Source organism: Mandrillus leucophaeus, unplaced genomic scaffold, assembly GCF_000951045.1.
Source record: "Mandrillus leucophaeus isolate KB7577 unplaced genomic scaffold, Mleu.le_1.0 Scaffold566, whole genome shotgun sequence".
In the NCBI taxonomy this organism is placed as follows: domain Eukaryota; kingdom Metazoa; phylum Chordata; class Mammalia; order Primates; family Cercopithecidae; genus Mandrillus; species Mandrillus leucophaeus.
Genome location: NW_012106097.1, coordinates 884,808 through 898,919, shown reverse-complemented (window position 1 = coordinate 898,919; position 14,112 = coordinate 884,808). Strand labels below are relative to the sequence as shown.

The window sequence follows — 14,112 nt, the reverse complement described above, 5'->3', positions numbered from 1 at the left end:
GGGAGGCCTCACAATCATGGCAGAAGATGAAGGAAGAGAAAAGGAACATCTTACATGGCAGCAGGTAAGAGGGCATGAGCAGGGGAACTCCCCTTTATAAAATCGTCAGATCTCATGAGACTTACTCACTATCATGAGAACAGTATGGGAAAGAGCTACCCCCATAATTCAATTACCTCCCACTGGGTCCCTCCCATGACATGTGGGGATTATTACAATTCAAGGTGAGATTGGGTGGAAACACAGAGCCAAAACATATCACCCATTTTGATTGATTTCCTTTTGTTTTATTTTTTCACCTTTTCCATTGCCACTGAGATTTCCTTTTATTTTAAGTTTAGGATTTACTCTCTTCATTTTCTTCACTGACTTCACCAACTTGTCTTGCATTTCTGTTTTAAACCAATGTAACTGAGATAACCCCCAAACTGTTCCCTCACATGCAAAAATATAGCTTATCTTTACTGTCCCAAATGTACTGGGAATCAAATCTAACCCATACTTTTCAAACCGCAAATGTGAAAACATAATTTTAAAATATATAAAAATGGCATATTTCTGATTTTATGGTTTAGCCTCAAAGCCGTAACTTGGACTAGTCATTTTCCTCTGTGCTATGTCTTATTTTTTAACCTAAAATATAGCCTTCTCTTTAGCCACAATCCCTAATCACCTTCCATCCTATGGGCCCAAGTCAAATGTATGGATTAAATAACAGAAATTTCTTTCTGAAGGAAAAACCTTTGGATCTTTCTTAGTATTTGTCCCAAATTCCCTTCCTTTCTCTCGCCATAATGCTTTTATTCCCTATAAATTCAGCACATATATGAATTCCTTTTTATTTCCCCGAGATTCCAAGTCAATCATGGAACAAAGATTGTTTAGGACAAAAGCACTTTTAAATGTTCCACGAGCAGAGGCCAACTGTGTAGAAGCTCACAAGTGGTATGTGTTGGGGAGAGAAGGGAATCCTCTGATTGTTGGGCCTTTTCCTTCCAGTCTGTACTGAGGAGAACAGCAGGCAACGAGCATCACCAAACTGACCTAGTTCAAGAACCTGTCTCATCTTATCAAGCTCTTTCTTTTCATAGCCACTTTTCTAGTTGAGTGTCAGCCACTCATATCACAGTGTGTAGTTATTCACATAAGATGATTCCTTTCCTGAACAAAAGAGAAAAGTTAATCTTGAAGCTGAAGGACAGAAAGAAAAGATAATTATTGAAGAATAGGACTTAAAGTGAAAGATGTCCTAGGAAAAACAGTATTAGTTGGGTGCTGTTGGGAGCCAGAAATAAGCAAAAGGAGAGTTTGGGATGGATTTGGGGCTGTGGCAACAGAAGGTGACACCCAAAGACAAATAGGACATGAAGTTTTGCTCTGCTAGAGCCCCAGTGGTTACACCCATCTTTGTCTTACTGGAAACAGTATCCATGGCTAATTAACCTCAGGCACTGAAGCCAAACTGCTTAGAAGCAAGTCATCCCTACCAGTTACTGTTTTTTGTTTTTTTTTTGAGATGGAGTCTCTGACTCCCACGATGGAGTACAATGGTGTGATCTCAGCTCACTGCAACCTCCGCCTCCCAGGTTCAAGCAATTCTCCTGCCTCAGCCTCCTGAGTTGCTGGGATTACAGGCCCACGCCACCATGCCCAGCTAATTTTTGTATTTTTAGTGGAGATGGGGTTTCAATATATTGGCCAGGCTGGTTTCGAACTCCTGATGCAGGTGATCCGCCCGCCTTGGCCTCCCAAAGTGCTAGGATTACAGGCATGAGCCACTGCACCAGACCCCCACTAGTTAATGTTATTTTAACCTCTCATAGTCTTAGTTTCCTCATCTGTAGAAACAGGTTGCACAGGAGTTTAGCTTACAGACTGCTGAATGTATGTGAGATAATCCACAAAGGGTTAACACAGTGCCAAGCACATAGCAAATGCTCTGTTCATATCAGCTCTTCCAGCCAAGACCCACAGTAACACTCACAAATGTGTTAGTCCGTGAAGGCCTGGCCCATACGTGGAAAACAACTTCCATGGTAAATAACTTCCATGGAAATGGACAAAGTGGATTCCTTTTACCCCCACGTGGTCACTTTATTCTTCACCTATCTACTTTATTCTCTCACACCATTCTGCAATACAAAACATTTTGCTGTCTTTTCAGATCTAACAGATCCTTTGGAATATCCTTTAGACATTTATTCCAAGTGTGAAAACAATTTTTTTCAGTAGTATAATTTGGATGTTATTTATACTTTCTCGAAAATTTTCTTTTTTTTCCTTCCTCTCTCTCTCTCTCCTTTTTCCCTTTCCTCCTTTCTTTCTCATTCTTTCTTCCTTCCCTTCTTTGTTCCCCCCTCCCTTCCTTCTTTCCTTCTTTTCCCTCAAATAGGACTGAAGACTCGATTCCAGTAGAGTTATTTCCATATAGGCAGGAATTCTCAGCACGATTGTCCAAGGAAAGGTTTCTATTAGGAGCTTTAAAAAGATTCCCATGTGTTGATCCCATGTTGATGCTGACATGGCATTCAGCATTTTCTTTCACCTTAACAGACATGTCAAATATCCTCTGTCTTTATAACATATCTTAAATGCCATTAAGACCATTCTGAAACCGAGTTTATTCTAGTTTCTTCACCTTCTCTGTGCAGAAGCAGTTTCAGAACCATCTCTCCCACTTCCTCCTGCTACCCATGACTTTTCCTGCCATTTCTTCTCCAGTGCTCTTGGCAGGCTTCTGAGAAGGCCCAGCACTGAGGGGTAACACCCGATTATTTTAAAAGTACAGTGGAAGCTGCTGAAGTCAGCTATCAGGTCTAGATGACTTTTTCAGAAGCAGCAATTCGTGCTGGTGGGCAGGCATCCACACTGCCTGCCATAGCTTCCTTCTCCCTGGTTGGCTGTTTCTCCCCTCTGTGGAATTGCCAGTGGTGTGTGACCAATGTTTCTGTATTTAAAAAATTAGCAACTAAGTGCCCTTCTCCAGACGAAAGAATAACTTGAATTTTATCTATTATTTACTTTATTATGTCAAATACTCTTTCTCCCCATTCCAATAGATTTATGGCATAAAAATTTCTATCCCTAGAACTAGCCTGGTGACCTACCCAGAGAAATGTTAACTTCTTTGTTGCAAACTATTTTTTTGTTTTTTACACGAGTTTTGCTCTGTCATCTAGGCTGGAGTGCGGTGGTATAATCTCGGCTCACTGCAACCTCCACCTCCTGGGTTCAAGCGATTCTCCTGCCTCAGCCTCTCAAGTACCTGTGATTACAGGCATGTGCCATAACGCCCAGCTAATTTTTGTATTTTTAGTAGAGATGGGGTTTCGCCATGTTGGCCAGGCTGGTCTCGAACTCCTGACCTCAAGTAATCCACCCACCTCAGCCTCCCAAAGTGCTGGGATTACAGGCCTCAGCCACTGCGCCTGGCCTGTTGCAAACTTTTGAAACACTAGGGAAGGCATGAAGGCTATTTTTGATGGAACTCAAATTGGTATACTTTTCTAAATGCTTTGCATGTATTAATTTAATCATCACCACAATCCTATGAGACAGATAGTGTCATTTATGCTTTTTAAATGAATGGAACACGCTGAAGAGTGAAGTAATTTTCCCAAGGTTACACAGCTCGTATGTCACAGAGCTGAGATGTTAACACAGTCTGGCTCTAGAATCTATCCCTTAATTGCTACCTTATATTTTTCTTCACAATTAAATAAGCTTGTGGCTTCTAACTTACATTATGAACAATCAGTTATGTTAAAATCTTGTTCTCACTCATATGTGGGGGCTTAAAAAGTCAATCTCATGCAAGAAGATAGAAGAATGATAGAAACTAGAGGCTGGGAAGGCTGTGTGTAGGGGGGTACAGGGAATAGGGTGGAGATAAAGAGAGGCTGGTTAATGGGTACAAACGTAGTTAGAAGGAATAAGTTTTAGTACTCAATAGCAGAGTAGGTTGACTATAGTTAACAACAGTGTGTTGATATTTTAAAAGAGCTGGACGAGAGGACATGAAATGTTCCAAACACATAGAAATAACAAAAGATTTGAGATGATGACACTCCAAATACCCTGACTTGATCATTACACAGTCTGCATGTCACAAAATATCACATGTACCCCACCAACATGTACAAATACCATGTATCAATAATAATTAAAAATAAACAAAAAATCAAAAAATACATTTCCTTCTTAGTATTGCTATAATAACTATGTTAAAAGCTATGCAAACAACAATAATCCTGAGGAAAAAATTTATTACATTTCTCAACTGGGTAACAGTCATTTGGCTACTGTCATGATAGCTGAGATCGAAAGGTTTGAGAATGTGACAACAAACTCTTTAAAAATTAAATAGCCTCCCACGCAGCCAGGTGCCTGTCTCCTTGCTCCTTCTGGATTTTTTTGAAAGACCAGAGTTTGGACTAGATTACCACTCTTGCCCTCTAAGCACCATACATTCACAGCTTGAAAAACCAGTGTCTGAAAAGATAAATAACGATTCCAGCCAATAAATAGTGTGAAGAAAGTGAAACAATATCATGATCACAACTTCACAGAAAAGGAGAAACGTAGGGGGATAATGTTTTGTTCGTTCGTTCGTTCGTTTGTTTGCTTGTTTTCAAGTTTCTGGCCATCTCAGACTTTCCTGTCTTCAAAAAGATATACTTCCTGGCTACCTCCACTATTTCACCCTACAGTTAGTTCATCATTTCTGAAAAACATCTACTACAAACCAGGAGGGCTCCAGGTTTTGCTAGGTGTCACACTTTGAAAACTAGGGGAGGCCTCTTTAACAAAATCAATGCAGACTTAGAAATATAAAACTGGGAACAGATCTAGAAAAGGCCTGGGCGACTGAGAGTCCTAAAGCTAAGCAAGGGCCTGAAGCTACAAGGAATATGAGTTCCTGAAGTGAGCAATTCATTCCCTACTCACAGCCTTAACTCCAGTCAGTCTGTAGGAGATTTTACTTTAGGCACTGAGATGGCAAAGAGTTAATTATAGATATAGCAGGTTTTCAGGACCAGAGGAGTAAAATAAATTATAATCTTATAATCTTGGAATTTAAGAGTTCATCAGTGATGTCCTATTTTCTTAACTCTTATCCTTCCTTTTAATTTTTGTCCTATTTATCACTGCCATATGATTAAATGTATCTATGTTTTAATTTGCTTACATATTTTCCTTTTCTTTCAAAAATCCATAGAAACAAGTTTAACCATCAAGATACAAATTCTGAGCAAAGGCTTCTATTTCTATTTAGTGATAAATGTCATTCTAACTACTTTAAAAATTAAGAAGTGTATTTTGGTGGCCATTTGAGTTCTATTTTGTGAGGGATCATAGCTATAGCAGAAGGATTAAGTAGACAGTCATTAACACTTGTACTTTGAACGGTACCTCATGTATGAAAGACGATGAATGAAAATTTTCCCTTTAAATGTCTGAAGGGACTCGGATCGGATTCATACCAAACATAAGGCTTTCAGATGACAAAACTGGACTCAGGGAGGGGGAATGGCATGCTGAGGCCACATGCTACTGTACAGTCTTCATACCACACCACCTTGTGTGCTTTCATGATTTGTTAGTGTTAAAATGCATTTTATTATATTTAGCTGGATATTTCCAGCAGCACTGCCTAGCGACACTTTTATATACTCATTTTATACACCCATTATCATGCTGCAAAATTTATAGCACCCAGAACTAGATGTACTACAGGAGCTACCCGAGTCCTTTGGTGATCTCAATTAGTGCCCTGGCCCATCAGTCATGACACAGTTCCTATGGTTCTTTGGAGACTTTGTGACACTAAACTAATTATCTTCAACTTTTTCCTCTGTCCTGAATTTTCAGTTAGTTCCTAGTCGTGATGTCCCTTTGTCTCTTTCCTCAAAAATATCTCCTATTTGTCCCTTCTCTTCATTTCTAGTTTAGAACTTAATTGTATGCCAGAATTACTGTAACAGCCACTTCACTTGTTCCCTTGCTCTCATTCTCTCTCTAGTCTAATAAGTTCTTCACGTGTATAAACTTTTGGTCTCAAGGTATTTGTTTGGAAAGATGGAAACAGATAAGAATGCATAAAACAAGAGATTCTCTGTCAAATAAGCTTGGGAAATGCTCACATCATGTTCCCTCTTAGTGGTTTTATAATACACTGTAGCATAACAAAGGTGCTAAGGAGACCTGTTTTAAAGAATTCTACAAAGCCTTATCTGTCCATAGAAATCTTTGTGGAGTAGTTATCAGCATCTCACAGGTAAATTCAGTTTGGAAAACTCTCTCCTTAATCTTCATAGAACATTCATGTATCATGCTTCTTGTGCAATTAAAAAAAAACCATCCAAAGTTCACTAGCGCTTCCGATACCAGGTCCAAATTCACTAGGCCAGCACTCCAGGCGCAGCCCCCACCCTGCCCCCACCCCCGCCCCGGCCTTATGCCATCTAACTTCATCAGCGCCTCTCTTAGAGGGAATGGGTTACTGTAGTCAGTCCTCTTGTCTTCTGAGCAAGCAGGATTATTCCTTAGAGCGGACACCCAGTTCTGTCGCTCTGGATTTCCAAACTCATAGCATGCTGGTCCTTACTTTCACACCAACATTTACTCAGAGACCGTATCTTGCACTGTTAACTGAATTGTTCATCTCAGCTATCTCTCCCCAGCTAACTAAGTTTCCAGAGGCAGAGAACTCCTTTGCTGTCTACCCCCTTGACACCGAAGTGTGCTTTGATGACTTCACCATGCAAACGGACAACACTTAGTAAACATATGCTGGCTGAATAAATGAATGAACGAATGAATGAATAAGCTTTGTTAAATATCCTTGACTTTGTAGATTCCTGAATCCAGGTCACCTGAACATATGTGTGATTAACATATGAGCTTATCAGATCTAGTCTCATTTCTTTTACTTTTTATTTTTATTTATTTATTTTTTTTTCGAGACAGTCTCGCTCTGTTGCCCAGGCTGGAGTGCATGGGTGCAATCAAGGCTCACTGCAGTCTCCGCCTCCTGGGCTCAAGCAATCCTCCCACTTCAGCCTCCTGGGTAGCTGGGACCACAAGCATGTGCCACCATGCCTGGCTTATTTTTTAAAAGCTTTTTGTAGAGATGGGGTCTCACTATGTTGCCCAGGCTGGTCTTGGACTCCTAGGCTAAAGCAATCCTCCTGCCTTGGCCTTCCAAAGTGCTTGGATTCTAAGTGTGATCCACCACACCCAGTCTAGTGTCATTTCTCACACAACATCGGTGATGTGGAAAAAGTGAACAAAGAGAAGCATCTTATAGAGTATCTATCGACCTCACCAGACAGCAGGATGAGACTATGTGAGTCAGGACTTCACCAACAGTGAAGTGGAAAATATATGCATATGCAACACTATGCTAAAACTTTCTTCATTGATTACAAAAATACTTAATTCCCAGCAATCCATTTTCAACAGATACTTATTAACATCAGCTAACTTTGATAAATTGACCATGACGTCAATAATAACGCAAGTCCAAATCTTAAATTCTTATTTTCCTAATAACAAGTTTCTTATTTTATATTCTAGCATGGGTAGTTTTTTCTCCTCCACGTAGAATAAAATTAAACAGGTTCATAAAATATTCATCAGCTTACATATAAATCATAGCTATCTATGCCTTTGAGTTTAAATTAGTTTTCTTTTTAGCCTGGGATGACTAGTATTTGCTGCTGATATTTCTCTCAAGCCGCTTCTCTTTTTTTATTTTTTGAAACAGTCTTACCCTGTCGCCCAGGCTGGAGTGCAGTGGCGCAGTCTTGGCTCACTGTAACCTCTGCCTCCTGGGTTCAAGCGATTCTCCTGCCTCAGCCTCCCGAGTAGCTGGGATTACAGGCGCATGTCACCACGCCCAGCTAATTTCTTGTTTTTAGTAGAGACAGGGTTGGCCAGGCTGGTTGCGAACTCCTGACCTCAGGTGATCCACCTGCCTTGGCGTTCCAAAGTGCTAGGATTACAGGCGGGAGCCACCGTGCCTGGCCTTTTTTTAAAAAAATGTTCTATTATTTGATCTACAGTCTGAAATGTCTGATTTTTTATATACACATACCTCCAATTGCACACGATGCAAAATAACTGATTTAGGCACTTCATTTATATAATCATGTTCCCTAGGATCCATGTCTGCATTATATAGTCCCTACTGATGATATGTAGCAGTAGCAGGCTGCTGGACTTTACTTAAACAATTCTTCTGATGCCCATAGTGATGACTTCAAACAAAAGGCAACGCCAAAGGTGGCCCATCCTACTTCTGTCCCCACATGATCTCAAGATATTTGAGCTGTAGTTGGTAAAGGAAGCAGATTGGGTAACACTGGACTAGACTAGGATTTCAAGGTCCACCTCTGTTGATAACCAGCTGGCCGGCCCTAGATAGGCCTCAGAGCCCCACGAGGTCTGAATTTTATTTGTAGTTTGAGATGGTTAAACTGGATGTGGTAAACTGTTGTGACTCTATTAAGACAAATCCTTATTCCATTAAAAGGGCCTCTAGAAGACATTTGGTTAATCAGGAACTAAAATTAGATTGAACTACAACTAGCTTCCTAGCTGCTAAGTTTCAGCCACATTCCTGGTGCTTGGGCAGTATCAGGTCCAGGTTTACTGGGAATCACGTTGCTAGGGTCACTTCAGAAGGAATTACAGGAATAGCCTTTCCTTGGCGGTGGCCTTTTCTAAGGACACGCATTTATTATATTTATAAGAGTTTTAAAAAGAGACTAGACTGAATCCATTTAACATAGGAAATCTAATACTAAGTGTTAAAAGGTCCATTTAGTTTTGCCTTAGAAAAGCAGTCATTGAAAAATCTGAAGCCAATGTAACAGGCCCTTGGTCCAATAACAGTAATTTTACTCGGTAGCATTTTGTCAAAAAGAAAAGCCAGAACTTACCTGTACGTTAGCATGGACAGACCCAGGTACTTGATATCTCAACTCATGGGCTGTTGTTTGAGACTTTGGAAGCAGAAAAGGATAAGAAAGGGACCGATATTTTGATTTCATAATCTAAAATAAAGAAAAAGGGATAAAAAATATTCAAATGAGAAAAAAGATTCATTCTCCCTACTTTGTGATTATAAAATAAATTTATGGCAGGGCGCAGTGGCTCACACCTGTAATCCCAGCACTTTAGGAGGCCAAGGAGTGGGGATCACCTGAGGTCAGGAGTTCAAGATCAGCCTGGCCAACATGGTGAAACCCCCATCTCTACTAAAAATGCAAAAATTAGCCAGGCATGGCGGCGGGCACCTATAATCCCAGCAACTCAAGAGGCTGAGTCAGGAGAATCACTTGAACCTGGGAGGCAGGGGTTGCAGTGAGTTGAGATTTCACCATTGCACTCCAGCCTGGGTGACAAGAGTGAAGAGTGAATCTCTATCTCAAAAAAAAAGAAAAAGAAAAAAAGAAATTCAGGTTAATTTGAAAAAGAAAAAGAAAAATGTTAATGGACATTTCTAAGTGAAGGGCTACAGATTATTTGTGTTTGTTTTCTATTTCTCATAGTCCTGTTTTTACCTTTTGTAGGGGACATATTGTTTTATATTTATAAAGACAGGTTAAATATAATCTGTAGTTATAAAAGTTTATAATTGCAAAAATGAGACTATTGTTTTATAAACTAATTTTTTTACTGATTATGTTCTAGATATCTTGCCACAGCAATATAGTGGGATATCATTATTCGTAATAACTTCATAGTAAAATGGTATAAAAGAATCATTTGTTTAACAAATTCCTATTAGTAAGGATTTCTGTTATTTCTAATTTTATTTGAATTATTAGAAGCCATATCAAAATAAATTACCTTATTGGATTACGGCTTTAGTTTGAATACCTGGAAATAGTTTTTCTGGATCAAAGTCTTTAAAAAAGACTTATTGGTGTTGTACCAATTTATCCTCCCTGGGGCAGCGTGTATGAGCACACCACAAAACCACCCCAAACCTAACTACAGGTATTAGCAGAGATTTTTATCTTTGCCAGTACAGCAAGTTAAAAGTAACACCCCACTTGTTTATTAATCCATCTCCCCTAAATTTTTGTTAAAAAATTTCCATTAGAATGTCCACTAAATTTTTATAATCCTCATGTGAATGAAAAACAAAGTGAGAGTCTAAGTGGTTGATAAAACTAAATTCTTTTTCAAAATGACCAAGGGGAATCATGCCTCATTATCACTTCAAGTAAATAAAGTGAAACTTTAAAAACACCTGAATATGTACCTTCTTTCTTTTTTTTTTTTTTTTTGAGACCAAGTTTCGCTCTGTCCCCCACGCTGGAGTGCAATGGCGTTCTCTCGGCTCACTGCAATCTCAGCGTCCTGGGTTCAAGTGATTCTCCTGCCTCAGCCTCCAGAGCAGCTGAGATTACAGGCACCCACCACCACGCCCAGCTAATTTTTGTATTTTAGTAGAGATGGGGTTTCACCATGTTGGTCAGGCCAGTCTCGAACTCCTGACTTCAGGTGATCCACCCACCTAGGCCTCCCAAATTGCTGGGATTACGGTCGTGAGCCACCGAGCCTGACCTGAATGATACGTACTTAACTTACGAATGTTAGGTTTGAATATTAGGTCAAGTTCTTAAAAGTAATGAGGACACAATCTGGAGAAAAGGAAAATGGCCCTACCTTCTTAATATTGCTTGGTTTGCTCAGAACCAGCTCTCAGAATCCTGTACCAATATAAACCCATTGCAGTTCCAGGATTGGACGGGACTTTAAAGCTCAAGCCCTCTCATCTAAACAAGGCTCCCATCCCGCTATAACAGCCCTGCAAATGACTACCAAGCCTGGGCTACTAAATGCTTGGTCAACACTGTGTCCAAGATATTAACAAAATTAAAATCAGGACCCACACAGCAGCACCTATCCCTAGGCACTCTGAATTGCCTATGGTGTGGACATTCAGAAATGTTTCCCTCTTTTTTTGCCCAGATGCCCAGGCACCCTGACATCAATGGAGCCAACAGCAGAGCGGTGACATAGTTGTGGCCGCGACAATCTCTTCTTGCCAACAGCCTCCTCCGAACCTCTTCTCTAGTTAGGCCTGCCTCTCTTCATGTGGATAAATCATGATAGCAATATCCAAGTACTTTCGTGAAGTTCCAGCGCTGTATGAAGTGACGTGCCACATCACGAGCTGCCTTCCCGTGGACTGCAGAGGCAATGTCATGCCAGGGCATCCGGGGCATGGAGTACCTGTCAATGAAATCTGCCCAGGTGCACCAGGCAAGGATCAGTCATTAACTTCGGTGCTGGGGCAGAGGCTCTCTGACTCCAACTACGATACTAAAAGGAAACGTGGGTTAGTGCTCACTAGGTATATATTTCTTGGCTTGCACAGAACAACATTTTTATAATCAAGGGAAACAGATTTCACACGCAGGGACATAGCTCCCAGGCACCTCCCCAAATATGTTTCCATTTCACTTAGGATTAGATAATCACTAGACATGGCAAGATGTGAGTGGGTACAAATTATCTAAGGCAGTGTGTTTGATATTATATTATTAATTTTTTATCCTGTTGAAACAATGGCAAGCAATGCCATCTCTATCTCCTCTTAAACATATAAACTCAGTGATAATCTGAAAATATGCCATTCTCATTTTGGAAATGCAGGAAATAAGCAGAATAAAAGATGATCAAAGGGAGCCTACCATTTCCTGAAAAATTACTGATTATTACCCCAAAAATGTGCCTATAACAAATCTGGAGGTTTCAGACAGTTCAGCTCTATTTCGTGTTTTTTTCTTATTATAACTGAAAAAAAGAGTCCTTAAGCACATGACTAATGACTAAATCAAGTCTCCAAAGTTTTAAAAAATTTTCAAAAATAAACAGAAGCAAAACAAAAGTCATTTAGATCATGCACGTGTGTACTTGTTGAGATGCTCAAAGGTAAAAGACAAAATATAACCAGCACCCCACCATCATAATACTCACCAGCAAAAGGTTTATCAAGTTGAACCCAGTCTTTGAAGACGAAATTGCAGTAGTCCTTTCCATGCCAGAATCTGGTTTCCCCATGCAACTCTCCTACACCTGTCTGTAAACTGCGGATGGACCCGGTATCTGTGAATGCAGCAAGACCCCCTCAGGGACTGTGGTTCAGGGGGATCCCAGAAAGGGAGGCTCAACCCTCATTTGTTAAACACCTAAAAGCTTCTTAATTTCTTAAGACATCACTAGGGTGGCATATGTCCATTGTATTAGAGGTTGTGAGCTAACAACGTTTTACAGTCCTTACAAGTTTACTTTTAGTGGGCAATTAGGGCTATAACAAGATTCATCATCAAACAATGAAATTTGACCTCAGGCAGTTGAGTAACTTATTCCCACCACCTACCAGATCACTGGAAGAACTGATCACAGAATTAACTGTGAATGAAGAACTCACAAGGTGGCACTATGAGAGAGCAGTAAAGCTGTTGGGGGGCTTTGGGGGGTGGAGGGGGAGGGGCAGGGGTGAGGTGGAGAAACCTGAGACGCAGAGGCAATAAAGATACCATGCCACTTCTTTTTCCTCAACCAACATGGTGCACACCTGATGCATAATTGTTTTGCATTGAAGCAAGAACTTCAAATTTACAGATAGTCCATGTTCCAGCCCTGGAATTAACTAGCTAAGTGACACTGAGCTTCAACTTTTTAGATCATAAGTCCATTATGCATCAAATGAAGAATTTCGCCTAGATAACAGCTAAAATCTGTTGCGCTTTAACATTTACATACTTCAAATCATAGATGGCATTTATAAAAAATATGGCAACAACCGATGAAAGCTTATGATATAGGTACAAAAGCAGCAATCTATTGTAGCATTTCACAAAGAACTATGATGAGACCATTGACTTAAGGCTAAATACGAAGACAATGAAGTAAAAAGATTAGCAGAATTACAAATCACAGATGCAGCGCTTGGCACAAAAGAGGCATTTAACAAATAGACACTGAATGCAAAAATATATGTTGAATGAATAAATGGTACTGCTTGCAGTAGCCAGTGAGAGGGCTGCACTGGTCCCGCCACCAACACACTGTCCCAGAACTGTCTTTGTAAAAGGCACTCTTTGCTTAAAGCCCTGGAAGGTTCACATACTGCCTACAGGAAGTTCAAGTCCTAAGGGCTTAGTATGCATAGAAGGCTCTTCCCAAACTGGTGCCAAACTCTTTCTAGTCCTTGTTTTTCCCCACCCAACCCCAGGCCCCATGTAAAGCACATGTTTCACTGTATTTTAACAGGCGTGGTCTGCCATGTCTCCATGTAGTCGGCACATTATTACTTCTCTCTGAAATGCTCCTTTCTCCCTCTTGGCCTGATATCCTAATCATCCTTCAAGAGCCACATTAGCTGTCACCTGCTCTAGAGAGACCTCCCAGCTCCCTGTAAGGAAGAGGCAGTCACTAGCACTGCTGTCATACCATTAACAACTGCCCCAACACCTTTAACTCTGTGACACAATTGTATCAGGTTCCCGCCCTCCATCAATGCCTCACCAGTCTATAAACTCTTTGGGAGTGGGAACCAAATCTCCTCACTGCCAGTACCTCCAAGCATCCAGGCAATCAATAAATATTTGCAGAACAAATGTTTTTATGTAATCACCACACACAATGCTAATATTCTATCTCAAACTGAATCATTAACCTTCCAAAGGCTATTGAAATTTTCTATAAAAGAAAAATGACTTAAAATGCCATAGATTAGCAAAATGAAATCATGTTAAAAATAGACTTCTATTGACTTCTCCCAGTTATTTATTTTCCTGCTTTATGAGACTGAAAGGCCAAAGTGCAGGTAGGCCTGTTTGCTCATCTACAGGCTCTTTGTTGTTAACATAGCACTTTGTAAAAAGAAAAACAGAGGGTAAGAAAAGAAACAAAAGGGACCAAAAATGAGATAAATAATATTTCAGATTTCAAATATAAAAAATATATATACAATTTGCTTTCATCAGTTGCAAAACTCTAAGCTAAGGCTTTACATAAACACACATACACTCATTTAAAAATTAACTTTCACCTAACAACTAGTTATGATAAGGAAAATAAAGG

At 40.1% G+C, this 14,112-nt stretch overlaps 1 protein-coding gene across 1 annotated transcript in view; it reads right to left on the bottom strand.

Annotated features, from left to right (window-relative positions):
- The window catches only part of PLD1 (phospholipase D1, phosphatidylcholine-specific), a 175,302-nt gene that overhangs the window by 61,352 nt on the left and 99,838 nt on the right, over positions 1-14,112 (bottom strand). The window contains exons 17-19 of the mRNA XM_011998296.1: positions 12,001-12,129; positions 11,148-11,266; positions 8,946-9,059 (exon numbers count right to left, since the gene is read on the bottom strand). Coding sequence (XP_011853686.1) covers positions 8,946-9,059; positions 11,148-11,266; positions 12,001-12,129 — 362 coding nt within the window. The remainder of the gene's footprint in view (positions 1-8,945; positions 9,060-11,147; positions 11,267-12,000; positions 12,130-14,112) is intronic.